We start from the raw sequence: 27760 nt of genomic DNA, 5'->3' as shown, positions 1-27760 counted from the left end.
TCCAATTAGGAGTTCCAAGATGGTGACCGCTGCCGCCAATCACCAAACAGCCTCAGCAGCCCAGAAACACAGAGCACCAAAAGAGGCAGACAGCGTGGTCACGCGCTCGTCGCCCCTATAAACAGAAAACACAGCCGCCACTGCTGCTGGATATCCCGGCACAGTAAAGCCACATGTTCGGGGGAAAAACACACCTTCTCCCAGGTCACAGACGAGGATGCGGAGCTGCGGGCCCCATGAGTGAAAGGCATAAAGGGCTGGCTATCACTTATTGCTCTCCCCCCCGCATCTTAAGGTTAAGCTCAAACAAAAAACAAAAACTATCTTACGCTGTCTGACTAGGAGACAGGAAAAAAGACACAAGGCAAGGGGTGGAGCAGAGCTATATACCTGAGGAGGCGGTCCTTCCTGTGAGAAAAAAATGCTACCTGTCTGAAGCTAGGAAAAGGGAAATATCCCATATTAGGCTGCCATGGGGATCGTAGAAGAAAGATTTACAGGTAATCATATAGTAGGTATCCAATTTATAAGAAAAGCAATACAGAGGTAATCTATTCACACAGTTATTAGAACACATTAAATTCCTTGTCTAACAAACATTATCTGGTGTAAAAAATATATATTTTACCTATAGTAGTTCCTGCTAACTTCACATCATTTTCCTCCAAAGCATCTCCTTCAGGCCATGTGACAGCCAATGAGTCAGGAAACCTTCAAAATCAATGTAAACATTGTTTAAATAACAATGTAGACTACAGAGTAGGTAAAAATGAATAAAAAATGTGATACCTTGCCATTTCATCCTCTATATATTTCTTGATAGAAGTCAGTGCTACAGTACGATCTAGTTTGGAAATGGGCACATATCTTGTTTCATCATATAATGTTTTTGGCTCCTAAAAAGATGGCAACATTAGGGAAGGAGGTGAGAAAATTAGTGTGGTTCTAAGCTTGGGGACTTAGTTCCCCAACCTCACTATCCAGTCACCTAAAACGCCTTTGCAATAAATTCAACTATCTCCTCCCCCCACAACCAATTAGGCCCAAATTAAGGAATAATGTAATAGACAACTATATGTTACTTAAAAGTCAGGAGGTGCATTTTACTTTTTACATACTTAAGTTTGGTATGTGTTATATTGCTATAAACACAATAGCAATACAATTCTGTGCAGCAAACAGAATAAAAAAAATACTAGCTGAAATCATAGAAGAAAAGAACAATTAGGATCATTCCATGTCAGGCAACAACCAGGCATGACACCCCAAAAAAAATCCGATTTTCATGATACTACCACGTATGCTATAGAAGAAACTGTAAACAAATAAATGTGGGGAAAAAAAAAGAAAACTCTCCCAGTCCCTAATGTACATATCACAATAAATAGGTTTACCCTTTGTCAATCAAAACATGGAAATTCCAGTAAAAAATGTTTTATCAATCTTGTCTGAAGGTGCCCATACACGCACCGATCCCGGCGGTGCGATATGTGCTTTGAGGTGCGCGCTTCCACGGCATCTCATCGCACAGTACAAAAAGTAGGGGTACTTGTGTACTAGCACGGAGCCCATCGCATCGCAGACCATCAGGCATGCAAATTTTAAATTGTATACCATCGCATTGTATGCCATTGTATCGCATATACAATGGTAGGCGATTTAAAATTGTATAAGCACCGTAATGGGTTTTTCAATGTTAAAAGTGCCCCCTATAACATAATTAAACGTGATGGGTGCTTATTATGATAAAAGCACCCCCAACGGCACCCCCACTATCAACGCAAAGCGTGGCGAGCCCGCGAGGGGCGGCGGTACGTGTCCTACGAACTTTTCATACCCCCACTATCCACGTCGGCGTGGAGTTGATTTTATATAGTGCGGCGAGCCCGAAGCGTGGCGAGCGCAGCGTGCCCCGCGAGGGGACGCGGAATACATGTAAAGTAATACGCGTGCGCTCGTCACGCTTCGGGCTCGGTACGCTCGCCACACTATATAAAATCAACTCCACGCCAACGCGGATAGTGGGGGTATGAAAAGGTTGGAGGACGCGTAGCCACGCTTCGGGTTCGCGTTCATAGTGGGGGTGGCGTGGGGGTGCATTTAACATTGTAAGCCCCCATTAGGGTGCTTATACAATTAAAAAATCGTATAGGGGGCTTATACAATTTAAAATTGCATCGCATTGCTGTGCATCGGGTGTATGACATGCGATGATATGTCGTACGACTTAATATCGTGGGCGCCGTGATAATACACAAGTACCAAAGTATGTGCTGCACATACTTTTTGTACTTGCTTTTCATCGCATCCACAACGCATGCAATGTGATGCGATGCTATTTTAGCCCAGAACGCACGATGGGATTGGTGCGTGTATGGGCACCTTGACACTCAGAATCATTATACAATCGCACCATTATACAATATCACCTAATTATTTTTGGGGATTAAAAAGCATCATCAACCTAAGACAGAGAAGTTAGCATGTCCCTTTTCTGTTATAATTGAACCTTAAAGTATACTTTATAAGGCAATGAAAGAAAAATACTGGTATTTTTATTGCCTGTATGAGTATTTTAATGTTTAATTAGAATTCGCTCTTTAAAATTGAAAACTCCCATTATGCACAATTTTGCCAGTCAGGGGATTATTTTATGTTGTATATATTTCTATATACTGTATATGTGCAGATTTCTTTCCCATTGTTTTAGTTGAAAAGAAGCTAGTATCTCATTTACTATGTACAGATGGAGCTCCTGGTGATACAATTGACATCCACCAGCCGACAGAAGGGGGCGCTCGAGCACGCGCCATGTTTCATCAAAGCCCTCCTCCGCCCATTGCAGCTGACCCCAGCACCCCCCCCCCCCCCAGAAGTGTAAGCGGGCAGAGAAAGCGCTTCCCGCCGCCGTGTTGACTGGGACACGCGTGCGTGTGAGACAATCGTGTGTCCCCGTCAGATGAAACGCCTCTCCGCCAACTAAGGGATTCTGGCGATTCCCTGCACTGGCTGAGAGGCACTCCATCTGTATTCTACAATACATACCAAAGCAATTAGAACCTCTCCTCCTGTAGAATAAACATCTCCATCATGATTTCCATAGAGGAGAAACTTGACTATACGTCCATAAACTATAGGCATAGTTTTAAACGTTTTCACCTATGGACAAGGAGAAATAATGACATTACAAAACAACAGATCAAAACATACTTTGGTGAAAGCATGTGAATCATTGAGAATTAGTCTGTATTGCAGTTGTCAATTAATTTTGCCTTCAATAATTATAATCAAATAATACAATTACACATCACCATAACATACTTCATTAAATATTAAACAGAGCTACCTCCTTCTTAATAAACTTAGCTATAAAATTCACCTCTGCTACTATAATAATTCTAACAAAAAAAAAAAAAGAAGCATTTCCCAAACTAGGTCATTAAAGAGCACTTGTGTTATAGAAATGCTGCAGGTAGTGACAAGCCTAGCTTCTGACAGGGGAGTAAAGAGCACCCAGCGCTACCTGGAAGTGCACACCTCCAGGCAACATAGCATGTAACATCCCCTGGGCAAAGAGCAAGTAACTCCCCCTGCGTAACAAGGAAGAAACTCCCCCTGGGCAGCAAGCAAGTAACTAACAAAAATAAGTAACCCCTGGCATCGGGCAAAAAAACCTCTGATAACAAGCATGGAGCATAATATATAATACAAATTAGGTTGTGCGGTCTAATATGTAATAGGCATTACGTTGTGTGGTCTAATATGCAATAGGCAGTAGGGTGTGTGGTCTAATACGCAGTAGGCATTATTGTGTGTTGTATAATATGAAATAGGAATTAAGGTTTATGGAATAAACATGAAATAGGAATTATGGTGTATGGTATAAATATGATATAGGCATTACAGTGTGTGGCATACTATGTAAAAGCCATTTTGGTGTGTGGCTTAATATGTAAGGGCAGAACAGTGTGTTGCATAATATGTAATGGGCATTGCTGTATGTGACAATGTATAATTGGCATTACAGTGTGCGTAATCCTGGTGCAGTGTGCCTAAGGGGCTCTACCTGGCACAGTGCGTGGTGTAAGTTGGATTGGTATTTATATGTGGCAACTCCTCTTCCCCACGCCCTACACTTTTGCCTACATACAGTCAAAATCCTAAAGAAAATTTGCCAAATTCGCACAGTGTTAAGGGGGCTTGTGATACCGATGCAGGGTCGGTGACGCAAGTTGAAATAGACTGTGCAGCACAGTATATTTCTACTACAACACCTGAGTGCCATACTGCACAATGCATCATGGACCCTGCCCCCGTCCCCTTGCCGGCATTTGAAGCGATACTTATAGGTAAAGTGATGTAGTAATCCCAAGTACTGTTATTTTGGCTCCACCCATTGTTGATTTGGTGTCGCCCACATGAGGCCACTTACAAAAATTTTCTAGGGCAACTTTTGGCCCCAATTCCCCCTGGCTCTACTGAATGGTACAAAATAAGTTAATTATCAGAATGCAGAGAGAAGGGAGTTCTAGGGCTTAAAGATGAAAGATCACGCTTATGCAATGTTGATTTTGATAAATAAATGCTTGGAATGGCAAAGCTGTGGAAGACCATCAGTGGGGATTTGTCTTACCACCAAAACTTTACCAATTAATTTAGAAGAACTGAGGGAGGTGATAGTAGTGCTGTGATTGTTTTTTTGGAATTGCAGGAGTTGGAATTGTCTTGTGATTTTCATTTATGAAACGGGAGAAAAGTAACCAGAACTATGATCTGTTACCATACGCAAACTACTCCTGAAATCAGTACGAGTTTTTGTGCATAAGAAATAATATCTGAGCTCATATATGATCTTAGGATCAATGGGATTAAAATAATAAATATATATATAATTATTACACTTTCCTAGTTTTTCTTTATGTAAACTTTCCAGAAAGAGAGACAACAAAGCACTTAATGTTAACCATAATTTGTAGTGAATATTCATATAATAATTGTGGGATGTATCACTTGAGTAATTTATAATTTGCTGAGGAGGTTGCCACTATGTGTCTTCCTTTGAAATTTTATTACTCAATGGGCCTTATTCAGATCTGATCGCAGTACAAATTTATTCTCAAAATGGGCAAAACCATGTGCACTGCAGGTGGGGCAGATGTAACATGTGCAGAGAGTTAAATTTGGGTGGGGTGTGTTGAAACTGAAATCTAAATTGCAGTGTAAAAATAATGCAGCCAGTATTTACCCTGCACAGAAACAAAATAAATCACACAAATCTTACGCTCTCGATCTCTACCCCACCTGCAATGCACATGATTTTGCCCATTTTGAGAACAAATTTGTACTTTGATCAGAAAAAGGGCCAATATCCAGGTAAAAGCAGGTAGTAAAACCGCTGTAGGATGGACCTGTTCCAAGTGCACCAGTTAGGCAGAAAGAAGTAGCAAGCCATGGAATTGCCCACATAGTTGTTTGTTGCAAGGAGAGAACTGAGGAGGATATTGCAGACAAAGGGGCAGATTTATTAAGCTTGGAGAAGAGATAAACTGGAGATAAAGCGGAGATAAAGCACAGCCATGTGTTTGAAAAAGACAGTTGGGAGATGATTGGCTGGTGCTTTATTTCCTTTTACCTTTTCTCTGCTTTATCTCCAGTTTATCTCTTCTCCAAGCTTAATAAATCTGCCCCAAAGGCTGTAAGCATTGTGAGTACATACCTCCCAACATGACCCTCTCCAGGAGGGACACATTGCTCTTTTTCTGGACTTCTCCATTAATTTATGATTGCAATCACCTGTGTTGGAGTGCCTTTCTTATCAATTAACCTGTGTGACAGGTGATGGCAATCAAACATTATGAGGGAAGTCCGGCAACAGAGCAATGTGTCCCTCCTGGAGAGGGTAATGTTGGGAGGTATGTGAGTATACCTTTCCCAACCTTAAGAGACGTTCTACTAATTACTTTAATATTTTGTAGACCAAGGTAAAGTAAACACTGGCCACTAACAAACTAGAATATTTTTGTTCTATACCCTAGCAATTCACTGGTCACTTTAGGATCATATACCCTTCTTTAAACAAAAAGTCTAATGGCATGATATTACAAAATGTGTGATCTGATGTCAACGAACAAGGCTCTACAAAGCGATAACGCATTTATACAGGATTATACAGAACATAGGCAATTCTTTTAAACCAGAATGATAAATAAAAAGGAAAACCTATGCTATTCTTTGAACAAGATTGAGTCCAGACAGAATTACATTTTATCTACAGAAAACGAAACTTTGGAACAATTAATCAACATAATTGTGAAGTAGTCTGTGAGTATAGAAGGATTGTAAAAGCAAGTTAACAAATAAATACATTTAAAATCTGTAATGCTAAAAAGTCTTCTAATGATGCCCATGGAACTTGATTCTCATGTTTGATGGCATGAGAAATTGAGTTCCAAAGAATAGGTGCAGCGCAACGAAAAACCTGGCAGAGCAAGTTAGGTCATATGCAGAACAGAAACTCCATTTGGGACATTATATGGAGACAAGGGTGTAATTACCGGGATGCAGTTACGATCCCGGCGGTCGGGATCCCGGCGTTCAGAATCCCGACGCCGGAATCCCGACCGCCGAAATGCCGACACTTTCTCCCTCCTGGGGTGTCCACGACACCCCTGGAGGGAGAATAAATTAGTGTGCCGAGCGTAGCGAGGCACCGGGCCCGCTGCGTGGCGAGCGCAGCGAGCCCGCAAGGGGGGCGATCCACGTCCCCCCCTTGTCGGCATTTCGGCTGTCGGGATTCCGGCGTCGGGATTCTGAACGCCGGGATCCCGACCGCCGGGATTCAATACTGAATCCGTAATTACCATAGGTGCAAGGGGTGTAGCCGCTATGGGGACCAGAGCTGAAGGGGGCCCAGCTTTACCATCTAAGTAAAATGTTTTACATAGATTTATCTCCATCAGTTGCTAAATAGGGGGCCCTTACAAACTTTTGCTATGGGGCCTACGAATATCTAGTTACGCCCCTGTTTGGAGACAAGGGAAGAGATACAAGAAAGTGCAAGACCAAACATTTTACAGATCAAAAAAGAAAAAAAGTGACAGAGCGCAAATCTATTTTAAAGTTCCCCTGAGTCTGCTGCTATCCTTAAAAAGGGAGTACTCCACCCCTTGATTTGTATAAAGAAGCAAAAAAGGAATTTTAAGACAGCGCTGACACTCAGGTACTTAAAATGTATTATTATTATTTTTTTAATAATAACAGTACAATGACATAATCACACACAAATCACCGGCCGGTAAATAGACAGTTAAAACTAATAACACTTTCACTATAGCTTTGAAAGATGTTACACAAGCATATGGTTAGTAAAGCTTGGCAAGCAAAAAACAGGGGGGGGGGGGGGGGGGGGGGAGGAGATTGGGGACAAGAGTTGTAATTGTAAATGCTTCCTGTAATTTATCTGGATTATTGCAGCTGTTAAGAATCCATTGATAATGAAAAGAAAGCAGTTTGGCACAAACAATCAGTTGGCTCTTTTAATATAATGGAATATGAAATACACCTTAACAGAGCAAAACAGAGCTGTGAGAGAGCCAACATATTGTTTGTGCCAAACTGCTTTCTTTTCATTATCAATGGATTCTTAACAGCTGCAATAATCCAGATTAATTACAGGAAGCATTTACAATTACAACTCTTGTCGTCCCCCCCCCCCCCCGTTTTTTGCTTGCTAAGCTTTACTAACCAATATGCTTGTGTAACATCTTTCAAAGCAACAGCTATAGTGAAAGTGTTATTAGTTTTAATGGTCTATTTACCGGACGGTGATTTGTGTGTGGTTATGTCATGGTATTGTTATTATTTAAAAAATGTTTTATATATTTTAAGTACCGGAGACAGCGCTGTCTTTAAAAGGGATTTTTGTAAGAACTTACGGTTCAAATCCCTTTCTCTGATATGGTCCTGGTGACACAGCTCAACATTGGGATGTAGGAGGGTCCGTAGGAGCGAGGCACCCATCCTAAAGCTTTTGGAGGGTAGGCTCCTCCCTTCTGCATCCCAGACTCCTCAGTTCAATCTTGCAAAGCCACTGGAATACATTAACTCAGTACAAATGCCTGCACATATTATATGCACAATTTTAAATGTAAATATATAACATGAAACATCATGAACACTGGCATACTTACTGAGCGTAAGGGAGGGATCGCTGTGTCACCAGGACCATATCAGAGAAAGGGATTAGAACGGTAAGTTCTTACAAAAATCCCTTTTTCTCTTTCAATGGTGACACAGCTCAACATTGGGGACGTTCAAGAGCCGATCCTTTGGGAGGGGTACGCTCAGGTCTGCAGCTCTCATCACTGCTTGCCCAAATGATGCGTCCTCCGACGCGAACTCATGGAACCCAGATGAACAAGTGGCGGCCCTGTAAACCTGCTCAGCTGTGGCCCCATGTCGAACTGCCCAAGAGGTGGCGACCGACCTGGTGGTATGCAAATTTATCCTGACCGGAACAGGCCTACCAACCTTAGTATATGCAAAGGCATGACGGAACGCAACCACCTAGCAATGGTCTGCTTAGAGGCAGGCCAACCAATCTTGTGCACATCATACAAGACTAGCAAAGTGTCAGTCTTCCTGACACCCTTCACCCTGTCCACATAAATGCGCAAGGCGCGCACAACGTCCAAATTGCTCAATTTGTCCCTTTTCCTTGAACCCTCTGGGGGTTGGAACACAGGCAGAACTATCTCCTGATTCAAATGAAAAGTAGAGACTACTTTTGGCAAAAATTGGGGTACTGTTCGAAGAACAGCCCTGTCATCATGAAATATAAGAAAAGGAGACTTGCAAGACAATGCTCCCAACTCTGATACTCTCTTGCTGACGCAACTGCCAACAAAAAGACAAGCTTCCATGTAAGGAACTTAAGGTCAGCCGACCTCAACGGCTCAAAAGGTGCCTTTTGAAAACACTCCAGTACCAGCGATAAATCCCATGGAGCCACTGGTTGCTTGTAGGAAGGTTTCAATCGTGAAACCCCTTGCAGAAAAGTTTGCACCTCCGGTAGCAATGCTATCCTTTTCTGAAATAAATCAACAAGGCCGATATCTGTACCTTGAGTGACTGAAGGCTTAACCCAGATGAGAAACCATCCTGCAAAACTCACACAGCCCTATGTCTAGCTCTATAAACGTAGGTTAGGACACGTGTTTCGCACTAGGAGCTTCTTCCAGCTAACCAGGTTAGCTGGAAGAAGCTCCTAGTGCGAAACACGTGTCCTAACCTACGTTTATAGAGCTAGACATAGGGCTGTGATTGTGTGGAGTAGGAAATATGTCCTTGATATACTGTTAAAAATATCCCTAGGCTTGTGCCATTTGACCCAATCTTGTTATAAGCAATACAGTGTGTACAGAGAGGATTGGATAGAGAGAGGCAGTCTGACACCACACCAGCAGGTGTCAGCATTATATTGTATATTGCAGCTAGAAATAGATAACTCTCCCCACTCTGCAACATTGTAACACCTAATAAACCCTGAGTGAACCACAAATTACACACTGTTTCACGAATAGAATGAGTGTTATTAACACATGAAAAATAAAATCTGAAGAAAATAAAATACAGGTATACTGTACATGTGAAAAATAAAACCTGTATAGAAATTAACAACACAGGTTAATGGTTGAAATTGAGACCGAGGCTACTGTCCATTTCACAAACCATACCAGCACAATACATAAGTGTAAATAAACCTATCACTGTGACAATTCTTGGAAACCATATGAATGCAGGAGGCTATCCGTGCATTCCAGTGTGCCTATAAAAACTCAGGGTAATACCAATACTCAATAACAAGTAAGCTAATAGGGGTCTAGCAGAGATATATGCAGCAAAAGAGCATGATGTGTGATTCTTAAAACAAGCTAATAAGAAGCATAACATAAATCACACATACTCATATGGAATCCTAAATATACCATAGCTGCATATATCTTGGGGATATAAATCCCAAGCCCATAACAGGCACTACACCACAGCCCGGTCTACCTATATTTTAAAAATCTATTTAGCACCTCATTTACATCTCTTGTCACCACATGTATGTATATGTTGTATGTTAATTTTTAACCTCTTGTATTTCGCAAACCATAGTGGGTGTATTCTGATTCCTCAAAATAATAAAGATTCAAAGGATTCCCCACTCAAGATATAAACCTGAATGAAATTCTCCATAAAATAATAATTAACCCAATACCGGAGTGCATCCGCTACGACTACTTTTCTTTCTCTCTTTTTGTTTGCAACTTCCTAGCTTTCACCACAGCCTCCGAGAAACCCTTGTTCTTCAAGATGGCGGTCTCAATAGCCAAGCCATCAAATTTAGCCAAGCTGAATCCAGGTGGAAGAACAGCCTTTGGCTTAACAGATCTGACCTCAGAGGTAGACGCCACGAGTCCACAGACAATCTCTGAACCCTCGAGTACCAGGACCTCCTTGGCCAATCTGGAGCTACTAGAATGGATTCTTTTCAACACTCTTGCCAGCATTGGAAACAGCGGGAAGACATAAAGCAGATTCCCCTCCCAGGGGATAGTCATTGCATCCACTGCTTCGGCCAGTGGATATCTTGTCCTGGCATAGAACCTAAGTACCTGATGATTGAACCTTGATGCCATCAGGTCCACATCCGGAGTTCCCCACTTCACTGTAATCTGATGAAATACCTGTGGGTTCAGGCTCCATTCCCCCTCTAGCAGTTCCTCCCTGCTCAGGAAATCGGCCTCGACATTCTCCACCCCTGGGATGAATATCGCTGATAACGCTGGAACATTCTGTTCCGCCCACAAGAAGATCCGGAAAACCTCCCACATGGCCAGCTTGCTGCGTGTGCCTCCCTGGTGATTCAGGTACGCCACAGCCGTGACGTTGTCCGTCTGAATCCTCAAAGGAAGACCCTGCAATCTTTCTCCTGCCAGAGATATCACTTTCCACACAGGCCGCAGTTCCAAGATATTGATCGGCAAGGCAGACTCCTCCGAGGTCCATAAGCCTTAAAGGCGCAGGTCCAGAACCACTGCCCCCCAGCCCCTGAGACTAGCGTCGGTATTGACTACTAGCCAGTCCCAGGAGTGAAGAGACTGACCCCACTGAAGGGAATCCACCTCCATCCACCATTGCAGGGAAGACCGTGTTTCTGGAGACAACACTATGTGCTCTGACTTCATGGTCTGAGTATTCCCTGACCAGGATGTCAGGATGTTCCACTGGAACACTCAAGAGTGGAACCTGGCAAACTATAGCGTCTCGAAAGTCGCCACCATTTTTCCCAGCAGTTTGAGACACCTCCAAACCGATGGACTCTGAAACCCCAGGATCTCCTGAACCAAGGTGGATATGTCCCTGGCCTTTGTCTCTGGTAGAAATACCCGATGTAAGACAACCCCCAGGAACTGGATTCTCTGTGACGGCACAAGCTGAGACTTTTGTAAATTTAAAAGCCAACCGTGAACTTGCAAAAACCTGATGGCTTCTTCCAAGTGACTCTGCAACCTCTCCGCCGACTCTGCTTTGAACAGCAGGTCGTCCAGATACGGAATCACAGTGATTCCCCTCAGTCGGAGAGTAGCCACCATCACTGACATAATTTTGGTAAATACCCTTGGTGCTGTGGCCAGTCCAAAGGGCAACACCTGGAATTGCAAATGAAGGTCTCCTATCGCAAACCTCAAAAGAGCCTGATGTTCCGGGTGTATAGGAACATGAAGATATGCGTCCTGGACATCCATGGATGCCAAAAATTCTCCCTGGTCCAGGCTTAGCAGCACAGACCATAGAGATTCCATCTTGAAATGGTCTACCCACAGATGGAGATTCAAAAACTTTAAATTTAAGATTGGTCTGAAGGACCCGTCTGGCTTGGGCACCAAAAACAGAGTGGAATAAAAACCTTTCTTCCACTCCGCTTGAGGGACCGGGATCACCACTCCTTTCTCAAAGAGGGATTTGATGTCATCTTCTCGGAGGAAGACCTTTGAAGGGAATCCTGTAACCCTGGGATACAATATCCAACACCCAAGGATCCCAGTCCAACAATGCCCAAGCGTCCCTGAACCATCTCAGACACACCCCCCCCCACCTTGACCACCGCTGGGATATTCCCCAGGTAGTCATGCTGAGGGCTTATCCTCACCTTTGGTGCTCTGTTTCTTATGAAAGGAACCAAACTTTGACTTTGGGGCCTTGCCCCTAGAGGACTGAAACTTTCCCCTGAATGACTGTCCTCGAAAGGACGCACCCCCCTCTAGGGGAGGGCCGAAAGGACGGCCTAAAAGCAGAAAACCTAGAGGCCTGTTTAGCTGCAGGAGCTGGCAGGAAAGTACTTTTGCCTGCTTAATAATCTCTTCCAGCTCAGAACCAAACAACAGCATTCCTTTAACCCCTTACCGACGCAGCCTGTTTTTGCCTTCCTGACAGAGGCCTTTTTTTCAAATCTGACATGTATCACTTAAGTGGGGATAACTTTTTTTTGCTTTTACTTATCCCAGTGATTTTGAGATTGTTTTCTCGTGACACATTGTACTTTAAGTTAGTGGTAAATTTTGGTCGATACAGTCTTTTTTTTTTGTGAAAAATACCAAAATGTCGTAAAAAAATTGAACATTTTGCAATTTGCAAAATGTTAAATTTTCTGCTTGTGAGACAAATAATCATACCACTCAAAATAGTTCATAACTAACAAAGATCATATGTCTACTTTATGTTTTAATCATTATTTCAAACTCCTTTTATTTTTTTTGGACACTAGGGGGCAGCAGAGTCAAAATTAACACAGTAAACACTGCTTTTGGCTGTTCACGTTTGAACAGCCAATCGCAGCGATCGCTGAGGGGGAGGGGGGGGGCATCGGTGCCCCCCCTGGGCAATGAGGGAAGATGTCTGCTGTCAGGGACAGCAGACATCGTCCCTCTGTCAACGCGTCTATAGACGCGGTGATAGTTTAAAGTCATGACGTACATTTACGTCATGTGTCGGGAAGTACATCCCGACCATGACGTAAATGTACGTCAAATGTCGGGAAGGGGTTAAAAGCCAATGCCTCTAAGGCCTTTTTTGATTCATTATCCACCTCCCAGGCTTTAAGCAAAAGCACTCTCCTGGCATTTGACGGACACCGTGCATACTCTGGAAGCCATTTTGAGTGCATCCTCCTCAGCCTCAAGCACATACTCCGCAGCTGCTTTTAGCTTCTCAGCTAGCAGTAACACACCTGGATCAGCATGCAAAATTGTACATAAGTCATTGGCCCACACAATCATGGCCTTAGAGACCCAGGCTGATGCTATAAGAGGGCGCAAAGTGAAGCCCACCCCCTCAAAAATTGCCTTGAGGTTACCTTCAAGCTTCTTGTCTACGGGGACCTTAAAGGCTGCCCCCCCCCCCCCCCCCCGGACAGGTAGCACCGTGGCTTTAGAAAGCCGTGCCACAGAAGCGTCTACCACCGGAACCTTTTCCTAGAGGTCCGCATGAGCCTCAGGCATGGGGTACAGACTTAAAAATCTCTTAGGCATCTAAAGCCTTTTATCGGGCGTTTTCCAAGCCCCTTCCAACAAATCCTGTAAACCTTCATCCGCAGGGAAGGTAACAGTTTCCTTACGCTGCCTTTTAAATACTCCTTTTGCAGGAGTCTTATCCTCTTCAGACAAATTCAGAGCCTGTTTAACAGCAGTAATCAAATCCTCCACCCCTGGGGCCGAGGAATCCGAGGAATCATCACCCTGATCCCAGGTGATGTCTGTGTACTCTCCATCCTCTCCAGATTCAGCAGCAAGCAAGGGTACTGAATAATACCTTCTAGGGGTCCCCACAGTATCACTATCAAATCCCTTTAGCAGTATCCTGCATGACCTGTAAGAAACCAGGATCTGCTTGGGTCAGAGGCAAGGAGCCAGAGGACTGCCGAGATGATGACATAGGTCTAGGGGAAGCTACCAACACATCACTCTGCCTGTCCAGCAATTGCACTAAGGCATTTACAGACCTGCAAAGGGCACTGGCCCACGCAGGCTCCGATTGCTCTACCCTCTGGGGTTCACTGCCCATGGGTCTCACACCAGCGCAAGTAATACACAAGCCGCCCTTGGCCATCTGCTCAGGGACAAATTTTAGTGTACAAACACTACAAGCGCACAATGCATTAAGGGCTCCCTCCCCCAAAGCCACAGACTGTTGCTCAGACATGATGCAAAAAGTAACAGTCACAGTGCACAAAGTACAGGCGTTTTATACAGAGGCAATGTACCACAGTCACTTATCTGTCTGAAGCTTTCAGAAGTGGGGAAAACGATGCCCAGGAAATCCAATCACTCTGCCAGGATCTGTCAGCCAGCTCAGCTCCGCTGCAAGCGTTCCGAATGGCGCCAAAACAGAGTGAGGGAAGAGACCAAGTCCCTGCTGCTGCGGGGTCCGTGGCTTTTGGCGCTAACCACCCCGAGACAGCCGCTCCCACTGCAGGATCTCAAGTTCCAGTGTCTCCCCCTCTGCTGGGGACCACTTGGAACATGCCTGTAACACACTGCTGTCCTCTCATAGAGGAGCTCAGTGCGTAAGCTCCGCAGAAAATGGCTGCCGCCATCACGGAGCGCCTGTCCCCCATGATCCCCACCTAGCGTGAAGCCGGTTTCAGAGCGCTCCGGAGCCCAGGCAGCAGCTTAATAGAAGCTGTAAGCGCTGCACAGGGAGACCAGACAGTGTCTCCCCTGTGCACAGTGAGCTGACAGGACGCGCTTCTTTCAGCTCCTGCTGCGCTGTCAGTGTGAGGATTCAATGAGAATCCTCACACTGTGCCTACCTAGCTAGTGTAAAAGTTAATAAAATAAAAAACTCCTAACTAACTCTAATCCTTCGGCTGCTCCTGCAGCCCTTTAGAATAGCACCCACTCCAGTGGGCACCTAACACGAACTGAGGAGTCTGGGATGCAGAAGGGAGGAGCCTACCCTCCAAAAGCTTTAGGATAGGTGCCTGGCTCCTACGGACCCTCCTACATCCCAATGTTGAGCTGTGTCACCAGGACCATTGAAAGAGAAATTCCTTTTTTGCTTCATTTTACAGATCAGACTCATCAGAGAGTAAAGTTTTCTTGTAATTTCTCAGTGTAAACTGCTAAAGAAAAAAATCTTACAGCAGATAAATAGAACATGTATAAGGAATTAAGTTGCAACAAGTGTGAAATATTATGGATTATTTATTTACCAGTTATTTATATAGCGCACACATATTTTGCAGCACTTTACAGAGAATAATTGAACATTCACATCAGTCCCTGCCCCAGAGGAGCTTACAATCTTTATTTCCTACCACGTACTCACACACACACAGACATTCTAGGGTTATTTTTCCTGGGAGCCAAATAACCTGCCAATTAACAAACTCTGCACAGTTAGGGCCATGGTGGGAAACCAACCAATTACATCAGTGCTGTGAGGCAGTAATCCTGTGTGATGTGAGCACCATCCGTGCTGCCCAATATGGATATATTTTGAATATGAAGACAAAAATAAATGCCATAATTGTGAACTTTTATAGTGGGAAAAGAGGCAAGCCTCAAAAGTTATTCAGGTGAGAACATATGGGGAATTATTCATCCTCCATTATGCAATGGGCCTATTAATTATTAGGGGCCTGTAGGGGCTGCCTAGTACTGGGCAAACAATGAAAACTTAATTTTTTTTGTCTAAAATGCATAATATCGTAATAAATGTACATAAAAAGACCCTGATTTGGCAGATTGGGAAGGAAAATTACATTGCAGAACGGAAGAGCGAAGCCTTCAATTTCAAATAAAAAATGAGGCAGTTCTACAGAAATATACAGGAGCAATGTCTTCAGACCTCTCAGAGATTCCAACAAATAGAAAATGGATTCTTCAAAGGCTGTCATTTACAGGCTACAAGAGAAAATACATTTTTAATATACTTTTAAGCATCCTCACTGGTAGTAAGAGATTGTAAAGCCTTAAAAATTATCTTTGAGATCATGAGGAATCCGTAATATATCTGCCTACTTCACCTATTTTTTCTGTAACAGTCTTCTCAGAAGTGGTAAAGGACATGAACAGAACTCAAGCAGAAGCTGGACACCCAAGCTTATTCAGCAGGTACAACTACACCAACAGGGTAAATACTATCGACAAAGATGCCAGAAGCACTAAAAATTGTTTCAGATACATTATGCGGTACAGTACAAACCGCACCTCTTCCTCCATGCAATGCACTTTACATCTTGTATGATTTTCTGTAGAATTTTTTCTTCTATTCATGAATGCACAAATTGTATTTATATAGAATTGCCAAGAAATGCAAGTCAGTTCATAAAGATTGAAGTGTGCAAAAAACAAAAGGATACTTTCTCTAAAAATGAAATATAAAGCTTACTAGCTGGCCAGGTTTGTATTTCTTTCCATCCCACTCTATAGATGTGTACGTTGCCCAAGGAGCTTGCATTCGTTTTGAGGAAATATCGGTGCGAGTTATAATTTCTTTAAAACCACAAAACTTTATTTGTTTATCATATTTCTCATGACAATCCTTGATCCATGAGGCAAATTCTCTATCAATCTTTACTCTCTGCTCCTGTTGAATAGAAAAATCAGAAGAAAAAAAAATGCTTTATACAATCATGTAAATTTAAAACTTTTTGCAATTATACTACTTATACAATTTCACTGTAAAGTACTTAACACACATTTTATGCTGAACTTTTCTTACCGGATTAATTTTTTACATCTAGTTTCAACTAAGGGGAGAAATCAACTGACCTCGATAATTTACTGTGCGCTATTTGATACCCTATTTGATACCCTGGGGCTATACAACAAGTAGTACTACTCCTATTATCAGGGAGCAATAGCTCCCCAAAAATCCATGATATTTATGCATTTCACAAACCAGGAAATAAGAACATAGGTCCATGAACTTGTTTTATATATTTTTCTGGTGAAAAAGCCATTACTCCTCCCTAACCAAACATTACAGCTGGTAGTATGCATTCAGGAAAGAAGCATTATACTGGCATAGTTTGGTCCGTCAGACTGCTACATGGAAAAGTGTGATTAGACAAGGTAGGGAACAAAATTTAGCAGCAGCTGAATTCGACGTTGGTGTGCTTTACCTAGATTGTGATTTCAGGTTTTTGTCAGGGAAACCCAGGGACTGTTGTAATTGAGCACAGATTATTTCCATGCATTTCAGAACTCTGTTTTACCATGCTGTGCCCTTGTGTCGCAAGGGGACAGCTAAAGCTTTACAGTTCAAAATAACAGCACTTGAAGTAAGAAAAAAAAAAAGGTTCTATTGAGGCAGATATCTGGAGAACCATCGGTACTTGTGTAATATCTGGGCGCCCGGTTTTTTCATTGCATCGCATTGCATGCAATATAGTGGCATACAATTCATGTGATGCGATTTTTCATTGTAAAGACCCAATTTTTAATTGTATAGTCACCCATGGGTGATTTCATACCCCCACTATCCAACTATGCATGGAGTTGATTTTATATAGTGTGGCGAGCACAGCGAGTCACCGAGCCCGAAGCATGGCGAGCGCAGCGAGCCCTGTGTGGGGACGCAGAATACATGTAAAATAATCTGCGTCCCCTCGCAGGGCTCGCCACGCTTCGGGCTCGCTGCGCTCGCCACGCTTCGGGCTCGGTGGCTCGCTGCGCTCGCCACACTGTATAAAATCAACTCCATGCGTAGTTGGATAGTGGGGGTATGAAATCACCCATGGGTGACTATACAATTAAAAATCTGGTCTTTACAATGAAAAATTGCATCGCATCGCATGCCTTAAGTAGTGGCATGCAATGATAAAATCGGGCACCCAGATAATACACAAGTACCGAACCATCTGGTTAGATTGGTGGCATCCTACTTTACAAGTATCATTGGATTTAGTTATTATAATTACTTATATTAGAATACATTGTTTTATGTTTTACCTTGCCCTTGTTATATATATAAAATATATAAATATAAATTTCTTGAGTGACCATTTCAAGTGTTGGGGAGTAGCAACACTGAAATAGACCAAATACATCACTCAAACATTGCCTGTTGAACCAGTCGGTGATTGTTGTTACTAATATCTTATGGGTTATTCCATGTCAGTTTAACCAGGCCTGACACCCATCAACTCAGATTTTCATAATACTTTGTACATTTGATACTACCACATAACTATATTTCTTTTCTAGGCCACTGACAAATTTTTTATTCTGGCCCCCCTTTTCCTTATAAATGTATATCTCACAACCTGAACATTGCAAATATGTGGCACAGGAACTTACAAGTGTCGTGTACTGCCAGAGGGAGCTTAATCTGTCGATGTGTCTGCACTGTGGATCTGCGGTCACAGCCGCAGATCCAATTTGGAGGCCCTGGATTGGTGGTGGAGGTGAATGAGACCCTGTTTGCGAAAAGTACGACGTCGCGAGGATGCTGCCCCGGCAATGGGTATTCGGTGGCATATGCAAGAAGACAGGGGCCTGCTTCCTCACAGCCGTAGAAAGGCGAGACGCCATGAACCTTATGGCTGCCATCACGGAGAATGTCGCCCTTGGCTCCATTATATACTCAGATTGCTGGAGGGCGTATAATACGCAGGAACTACAGCAGGCCGGCTACGAACACTGCAGGGTTAATAACAGATATAATTTTGTGGACCCTGAATCTGGGGTACACACCCAAAATATTGAGCGGATGTGGGGGGCCGCAAAATGGCGAAACAAGAGACATAGAGGCACTGCAAGACAGCACTTAAATTCCTACTTGCAGGAGATAATGTGGAGGAAAAGTGTGGGTGCAGAAAACCCATTTGAAAGAATTTTACATGCACTAACCCTCCTGCCGAAGGGTACAGCAGTGCCCTCTCAGTAACTGCCTTTTTTTGTCATAATCTTCCATTATTATTATTGTTCATAATGTTTTAATTATTCTTATATTTAATGATTAGATTTGTTATTGTTAATATGTAATGACTAATTATCATAATCATTATTCACTAAATTTACAGTTTGACGTTAACATGTGTCCACATTACTGTTTCAGATGTGTTGTATGGCTGCTGTGAATGTGTTCCTAAAACCACCCCACTATCCACGCCACCCCGAAGCGTGGGGAGCGCAGCAAGCCCCGCGAGGGTCAGCGGGACGCGTCCTCCTGACCTTTTCATACCCCCAATATCCACGTTGGCGTGGAGTTGATTTTATATAGTGTGGCGAGCGTAGTGAGCCACCGAGCCCGAAGCGTGGCGAGCGCAGCGAGGGGACGCGGATTACTTTACATGTTTTCCGCGTTCGCTCGCTAAACTATATAAAATCAACTCCACGCTGACATGGATAGTGGGGGTAGGAAAAGGTCGGGAGGATGGGTTCCGCTGCACTCGCCAAGCTTCGGGGTGGCATGGATAGTGGGAGAACGCTGAGCTGAAAAGGGTTAGAGGTGGCGTGGATAGTGGGGGGGGGGGGGGGGGGTGTAGAAATTATAGTAAAGTTAACGCCTCATCGCATCCTAAAAAAAAAAATCGCATGCAATTTTACATAAGTTACAATGACATGCGATGTGATGCGATAATTAGTTAGTGACATTGCATCGCACGCAAAGTATAACAGGCGGGAAAAGAGCAGTGAATAAATTACTTAGTAAGATCGCATCGCATGCATCTTACAACAGTAAAACGGGTACTGCGATGCGATGGGATCATCTTACGGAGAATACCCCACTAAGCAAATTGCTTAGTGGGCGCCCGGGTACTACATAAGTACCAAAAATAAAAACACACATAAATATAAACAACTTGTATGAACCGCTCTATGCTTTCCTATACTAGTTTCAATTTAAATGAAGCAATTACGTAGGCCTATTCATGAAGCATTAAAAAAAGTGTATAAATTGCTCCTGGCAAACAATCATCTTCGAAGTTGCATTTATCAAGTGCATTCTCTGAGATTATACCTAGCAGCCGATTGGATGCTATAAACAACATTTCTACTCTTTTCACTGTTACATGAACAGATCCATAGATGGGTTAGGATGAAAAGACTTACCAAGCACCAATGCTGCATCTACTCCAACACATTCTATGTCAGTACACAGTCCTGGTTGCTCCTCTGCACACTGACAACATTGAGGCCATGCACCGTAATTAGAATTACCCAACACAAAAGCTGCAGTTATCAGTGCTTTTTATGGTGTAATTAATTCAACTGCTCTGATACAACAGGTCCAATGTCCAAACCGCTAGCCTGCAGAATGATTATCCTAATGGTTGATCAGTTGCTGAAGAGTCCAATTAGGAGGCTCTTGAAAGAGAAGGGGGGGGGGGGGGGCAGAGCTCTTGCCCTCTGCTGCCCATAAATATGTGAAAGTTTGTATAGATGTCCCCACGTCCTGGTAATACATTGGGTCTTCGGTGGTACCATAGGTGGTTGTTAATGAATGACCTGGCACTGGGATGGATATTGCTAGTGTGCATTGTTTTTTCTTGATATTAAAATGAAGAAAATCACACACAAACTGCTTACCTGTCCATTTGATATTCGTGTAAATATTGTATTTTTGTCTTGTAGTTTTAAGCTTAAATCTAAGAAAGTCAGTTTATTTGTGCTGACTTCAAACTTGTCATTTGTAAATAAAACACCAGAGATTCTGTTATAACACTCAGTAGGGACAACTCCTCTCTTTTTAGGTGCAGCACACCAGTCAAATCTAGAAATAAATAACAAAGAAAACAAATGAGAAAAGTCAGTCTAAAAAGCTACGGAATATACAATAAATATTACTAAATGTAAATGAAATGGTCCATTTCACTATGTGCTTTATCTTTCCACATATCCTTTATTTACATCCGTTGTATAGGAGAAAATGATTTCCCTAGATAAAGTAAATTTGTGCATGTTGTGTTTGGGATTGGCTGAGAGCAACACCAATCTTTCATTTCGTTTTTTAAATTCTGTATTTCTTTATTCATATATAAAAAACAGGACACGTACAAAAAGACATAACATCACATACTTACAGCAGTGTTCACCATATCAACTGGTTTGATATTAGCGATTACATATATTGTTTCATAAATGTATATACTCTTCAAATGCTCTGACAATTCCTCATACATACTTGACATTTACATATACACAAAGAGAAAAGAGAAAGTACTCTCTGTTTTTGGGGGCACGCTTATAAATTTAAAACTTAACGTTTATTTATTAGTTCATTACAATAGATTTAGACATGGCAAGACAGACATACAAAAAACATGTACAATTCTTGAGACTCCAATACACAGAGTTCTCTGTCAGTTATTGAGGTACCACAATATATGGAGTGGACCGCGAATATGGTAAAATACCTTAATATGCACCGAAGATTCTTAATATTTCAGGCCATTATAGTTTTCTATTGACAGGAAGATTTTTGATGTAAGGAAAAAAGAGAGAGAGGAAAAAAGAAAAAAGAAAAAAAGGGGAAAGAAAAAAGAAGAGAGAGGAAGAGAGGGAAGGGAGGGAGGGAGGAGAGGAAAGGGGTGGAGAAGAAAGGGAGTAAAAAGGAGTAAAAAGGAAAAATAGATAAGAACCAATTAAGTGTAAGTACACCCCTGCAGTTTGTTTGTGGTCACGGTGACTGCTGCTGATTGCTCTGTATGTCTGGCCAAACCAGACTGTGCAATTGAGCGGGTCTTACCATGCGACAGTTGCAGATAAGGGTGTTAGATAGTTGGGCTGTAATTCCCTCTCTGTTAAGGCCCCCATACACTATACGATTTTGGGACGATTTCATCCGATTTCGGCACTTTGGGCCGATAACCGGATGAAATCGCCCCAAAATTGCAGGTGTGTGATGTATGATCCGATCCGATGCGCGGTCCCGTGCGCATCGGACCGGATCAGGGAGGTCGGACGGTCAGCACATAAGATCATCCGACCTCCCTGTATGCTATGCATATGCCTGCCCACCTGTCAGGCATATGCATGCAGACACCGGGGGGCGGGGGAGCACGGCGGGCAGACACACTGACCTGGCCGGGCAGCTGTGATCAGAAATAGCAGCGCTGCCGCTGCGGGACGGGACGCACAGTGGCGGCTATTAGATTTTTAAAATCCCTGTCAAATGACCGGCCGTTCTGTGATTGGCTGAGAGCTCTCTCAGCCAATCACAGAACGGCCGGTCATTTGACAGGGATTTTGAAAATCGAATAGCCGCCACTGTGCGTCCCGTCCCATCCCGCAGCGGCAGCGCTGCTATTTCTGATCACAGCTGCCCGGCCAGGTCAGCATCACTCGCCGCCGCCCGCCCCCTCTACTGCCGCCGCCCGCCCCCACTACTGCCGCCGCCCGCCCCCACTGCTCCTCACCGCCCTGCAGCTCCCCGTTTGTTTTACATGTGATAAATCGCAAGCGATTTATCACATGTAAAAACTGGCTCATCAAGTGCCAAATTGTATGTGAGCCTCCCGGGGAGCTGCAGGGCGGCTCACAGGAGAATTGGGTCCGACTTGTCCTAAGGACAAGTCGGCCTAATGTATGGGGGTCTTTAGAGTGGGCGACTCCCTGATTGACTGAGCCCTTGCAGGGAAATCTACCCTCAATCAGTAAGGTTTTATCTGCTCTGATTGGTTTAGAACCATTAAGATTACCTAGAGTGATACCTTTTATGTTTAGGAATGAGATTCATGATTACTCTTTCTTAGTAAAAATTACATTATTAGTGACAAAAATACTTTCCATGATTGGAAAATACAGGTGATTAACCTGATGTATGATAGTTGTTAATTGATATACAGGTGTATATAATGATACTGTGACCGAAGGACCATTCTCTTGATCCTTAGTGATATCACACATTCTATATATCACTGCTTTCACCTGTCATCTTATTTCTTTTATTCTCTAAAAAATATCTCTTTCTACACAACTGGGAAATTCCAAAATTGTCTTTAAAGGTGGGGTTCACCGCTCATCGCCCACCAATACTGCAAAGCAAGTGGGAGACAGCAGCGTGCACATACACCCTACAAAGCAATTTACTTTGTTCTCTAAAACTGTACACTTTCTGGGCTCAAAACCTTACTGATTGAGGGTAGATTTCCCTGCAAGGGCTCAGCCAATCAGGGAGTCGCCCACTCTAACAGATAGGGAATTACAGTCCAACTATCTAACACCCTTATCTGCAACTGTCGCATGGTAAGACCCGCTCAATTGCACAGTCTGGTTTGGCCAGACATACAGAGCAATCAGCAGCAGTCACCGTGACCACAAACAAACTGCAGGGGTGTACTTACACTTAATTGGTTCTTATCTATTTTTCCTTTTTACTCCTTTTCACTCCCTTTCTTCTCCGCCCCTTTCCTCTCCTCCCTCCCTCCCTTCCCTCTCTTCCTCTCTCTTCTTTTTTCTTTCCCCTTTTTTTCCCTCTCTCTCTCTTTTTTCCTTACATCAAAAATCTTCCTGTCAATAGAAAACTATAATGGCCTGAAATATTAAGAATCTTCGGTGCATATTAAGGTATTTTACCATAACAACAAATATTCGCGGTCCACTCCATATATTGTGGTACCCAGTGGTCGAAGTGGGGCGGTATACGGGGGTATGCCATACCGCCACTTTAATCTGAAGATAAAAAAAAAAACTTTTTTTCCCCCCTCAGGATGCTCTCTGATCACTCAGCAGCGCATATTGTGCTTTTGTAATACCCCTGTACAACGGGGCAGTCTGGCAGGGGACGTTGATGGACAGGGGGGTGTCCGAAGGTGCGCACTATATTCACTCTTTACTTTTCCCTACCCCCACTTCAAAATTTCCATACCCCCACTTCAAAATTTCCATACCCCCACTTCAAAATTTCCACTTCGACCACTGGTGGTACCTCAATAACTGACAGAGAACTCTGTGTATTGGAGTCTCAAGAATTGTACATGTTTTTTGTATGTTTGTCTTGTCATGTCTAAATCTATTGTAATGAACTAATAAATAAACGTTAAGTTTTAAATTTATAAGCGTGCCCCCAAAAACAGAGAGTACTTTCTCTTTTCTCTTTTTGCATCATTTCTTACTCTCAGGGGAGCACCTCCACATCATCTACCAATGTATAACGCATAGTTGATATAAAATAATAGTGGACTTTATCATACAAGTACATCATATACACACCCTATACAATTTAAAAGTGGCACTGGTGCACAGGTTCTTTTTCCCAATCTACCTTTTCCCCATGTTGTAGCATTTACATATACACCACATAACAGCTACCCCCCTCCTACCTCGTTGCATATTTCGCTTTGCATTGCCCTCCTCTTATTGTAACCCTAATCCTACCCCTCTTGCTATAAACACACCTTCTCCATCTATTTTCCCCTACCCTACATCTCCCTTTGACTTCCTATCTTTAAATTGGTTCTAGTGCACTGATTGCATCCACCGTGTCCATATTTTTCCAAATTTCGCAATACTGTTCCTTTTCCTAGTGTACATATATCTTTTGTGTTCTAGTGTGTCATTAACTAACTTTATCCAGTGTCTCAACTCAGGTCTTTCCTGTGCTAACCATTTTCTTGCAATTATAACTTTGGCCATTGCTGTTAATTTCTCCATAAGTTGGTTATTTACCTACCCATCCCTTGGATCATCAATTATGCCCAATAGACATGTCTTAGCATTATAATTCCTTTCTGATATACCCAGATTACATAAAATATAAGCTATCTGGTCCCAGAATGCTTTAACCTCCCTGCATTGTCATATCATATGGAGGAATGTGCCTTAGTCACCTCTACATTTAGGACAAACAGCCGCCTTATTTTGGTCATTTTTTTTTATTTTTACTGGAGTAATGTATACTCTATGCAGAATATACAGCTGGATCTGTTAAAATCTAATGGACTCCGTGGCCCTTGTTGGCGAAGCTAATGCCCGTTTCCATTCTTGATTACTAATTTCCCCCCCATCTTGCTCCCATTCTTGTTTTATTTTTTCTATCTGGGGTTTCCTAAGCTCCTTCACTAGTGTCCTATAAATTTCCGCAATCTTCACCTTTTTTTCCCTGTCTAACATATTTTTAATTGGGGAATCTTCATGTTCACATTCCTACCTCCATAGGCCTTATTAAGATTACCCCTCAACTGTAAATATTGGAAGAAAAAACCTCTGGGTAACTTGTACTCCGTGTCTAGTTGGTTGTAGGTCTTCAGTACCACGGCTTGATATGCCTGGCCAACATTTACGACCCCTACTCTTCCCCATGAAACTCTAGTTTCTTCCTCATTCATTTCATTCTTTCTTTCCTTTGTTTCTTTAACTCATATTGGAATTTCAGGGTCTACACCTTCATAGCCCATTATTGTGTTTGCATTTTACCATATTGTTTTTACTTGCCTAATTAAGGGGTTCTTAATTTTTTTCCTATTTCCTATTAAAATCGCCTATCTGGGTGTCCTATTACCACAATTCTGTGAGACAAAGTTATTTTTCAAGACATTATCTTCCTTCTTATGCATGTTTGAATGGGAGTCAATTGTTTTGCTATAAAATATAGACAGAAATGCGGCAGACCCAGGCCTCCCAACTTTTTAGGTCTTATTAAGGTGTCGCTTTTTATTCTCACCCTGTTTGCCCCCCATACCAATGAGGCTGTGATAGAATCTATCCTCTTAAATATGCTCATGTGTAAATATACTGGTGAGTTTTGGAAAATATATAAGAATTTTGGTAGCATCACCATTTTTATCAGGTTTATCCTCCCTGTTACTGTTAGGGGTAATCTGATCCATGTTTGGGCTTTTCCCTGATACATCTTCATGAGAGTTTCAATATTAAGTTTCACATATTCCTCCACATTATTAGTTACTTGAATTCCCAAATATCTTGTGTCATCCACCCACCTCAGTGGGCATCCATTCCTGCTTTGTTCCAGTATATTCCCTCTCAGAGGCATATTCGACTTCCCGCAGTTTATTCTTAATCCAGAATATTTCCAAAATACTTAAAACTATTTTTAGAACTACAGATAGTTCTGCTGTATGATTGCATAGGTAGATCAGCATGTCGTCTGCATACATTGATATTATGTTTCGACTTTCCCCTTCCTGTCCAAATCCAATCAGTTCAGGGGTATTTCTTAATACACAAGCCAAAGGCTCTATTGCCAGGTTGAACAAGGCAGGGGACATAGGGCATCCCCTGCCTTGTCCCCCTGGCCAGACCAAATGGCTCTGTACAAAATCCATTAATTTTGCCTCTGGCCCTAGGTTCCCTATACAGGAGTTTTATCCATCCCATATATTTGGGACCAAACTCATATTCTTCCAACACAGTCCACAAGTATATCCACTCTACGCAAGCATACGCTTTTGCCGCATCTAACGATATTATAGCTTTTATACTTTCCTGTTCTTGTTTGCTCTGTATATTTGTATACAACCGTCTGATATTTGCCCCTGTACTCATACCCCACCGGAACCCTGTTTGATCTGGGTGGATGTCACTATTTGGAGCCACCTGCAATCTTTGGGCCAGTACTTTTGCAAGTATCCATATTGATTAATGAAATTGGTCTATATGACTCTGACTCTGGTTTTCGCGGGTCTTTATTTTCTCTAGGGATTACTATGATTAATGCTTCATCCATTGATACAGGTAATTTACCCTCTACCAAACTGTTATTAAATAGAGCAGTTAACCAGGGAGCAATTTTTTCCCCTGTGTTTCTTGTATATTTCTGCTGGGATCCCATCACACAAGGTGCTTTATTACCTGCTAGTTGGTTTATAGCCACTTTTACCTCTTCAACTGATATGGATTTCTCCATCAGTTCATACTGTTCTATACTTATTTTTGGAATCTATATCCCAGCCAGGAACTGCTTAATTTCCTCCACCCTGTAATCTAGTGTAGATGTATACAATTCTTTATAGTACTAAACAAATATCTGAGCAATTTCTGGTGTACTATCTACCGTAACCCAATATTCTGAATTTCTAATCAACTGGGCCATATAGCTCCCTGGTCTATCATCGTTTAAGTATTTACAGTGGGATAAGAACCCTTCCTGTCTCACGGTTTCCACCCTTAGCTCGTTTGTCCACAGTCTATTTGCTTGCATCCACTCTTCCTTAGTTTTCTTCCATTTTATTCTGCATATATGGTTTCTCAAATATTTTCAAGTTTTTTTGGAAGGTCAGGTGCACAGGATTAATTTGTGCATTCTGGCAGTGTACATCTATTTCAATACAAGATTTTAGAACGTGCAGTTGAATTTGTTTCCAAATCGAGTGGGGCAGAAATAATGTGCTTAGGGGAATTTAACAACGTAATGGACCCTAGCATAGATAGGTGGAACTGAATAGGGGGAGTAGGTAAGGTTGGAAATAAGGGGTTTGATAAGTTTGTAGGGGATATCGCATGGAGGGAGAGACACCCTGATATACCGGTATACTCATGCTACTCAAGGTCCTTGGAAGTTTTATCTCGTACTGACATGGTACTGGTGGAAGATAAAATGTTTCCCAGGATAGAAAATATAGAATACCAACCCCATGGCATATCCGCTCACTCCCCAATATTGGCACAAATAAAAAACAGGAGGATAGGGGTTGTAGAATGTGGAAATGCCATCCTGCATGGTTAGAACAAATGGGAGCCGGAGTGGAACTAGAGCAGGAATGGGAGGAATACTTTGAGAAAAATACAGATTCCGCACCACG

At 42.6% G+C, this 27760-nt stretch overlaps 1 protein-coding gene across 1 annotated transcript in view; it reads right to left on the bottom strand.

Moving 5' to 3' along the window:
* Positions 1 to 27760, bottom strand: part of SMCHD1 (structural maintenance of chromosomes flexible hinge domain containing 1) — a 178814-nt gene that overhangs the window by 88766 nt on the left and 62288 nt on the right. Inside the window, exons 12-16 of the mRNA XM_083187559.1 lie at positions 20589 to 20772; positions 16441 to 16638; positions 3046 to 3159; positions 790 to 896; positions 629 to 711 (exon numbers count right to left, since the gene is read on the bottom strand). Of these exons, the coding sequence (XP_083043685.1) occupies positions 629 to 711; positions 790 to 896; positions 3046 to 3159; positions 16441 to 16638; positions 20589 to 20772 (686 nt within the window). The remainder of the gene's footprint in view (positions 1 to 628; positions 712 to 789; positions 897 to 3045; positions 3160 to 16440; positions 16639 to 20588; positions 20773 to 27760) is intronic.

Source organism: Crinia signifera, chromosome 5, assembly GCF_055691185.1.
Source record: "Crinia signifera chromosome 5, ASM5569118v1, whole genome shotgun sequence".
Taxonomy (NCBI): domain Eukaryota; kingdom Metazoa; phylum Chordata; class Amphibia; order Anura; family Myobatrachidae; genus Crinia; species Crinia signifera.
This window is presented reverse-complemented; position numbering and strand designations above follow the sequence as displayed.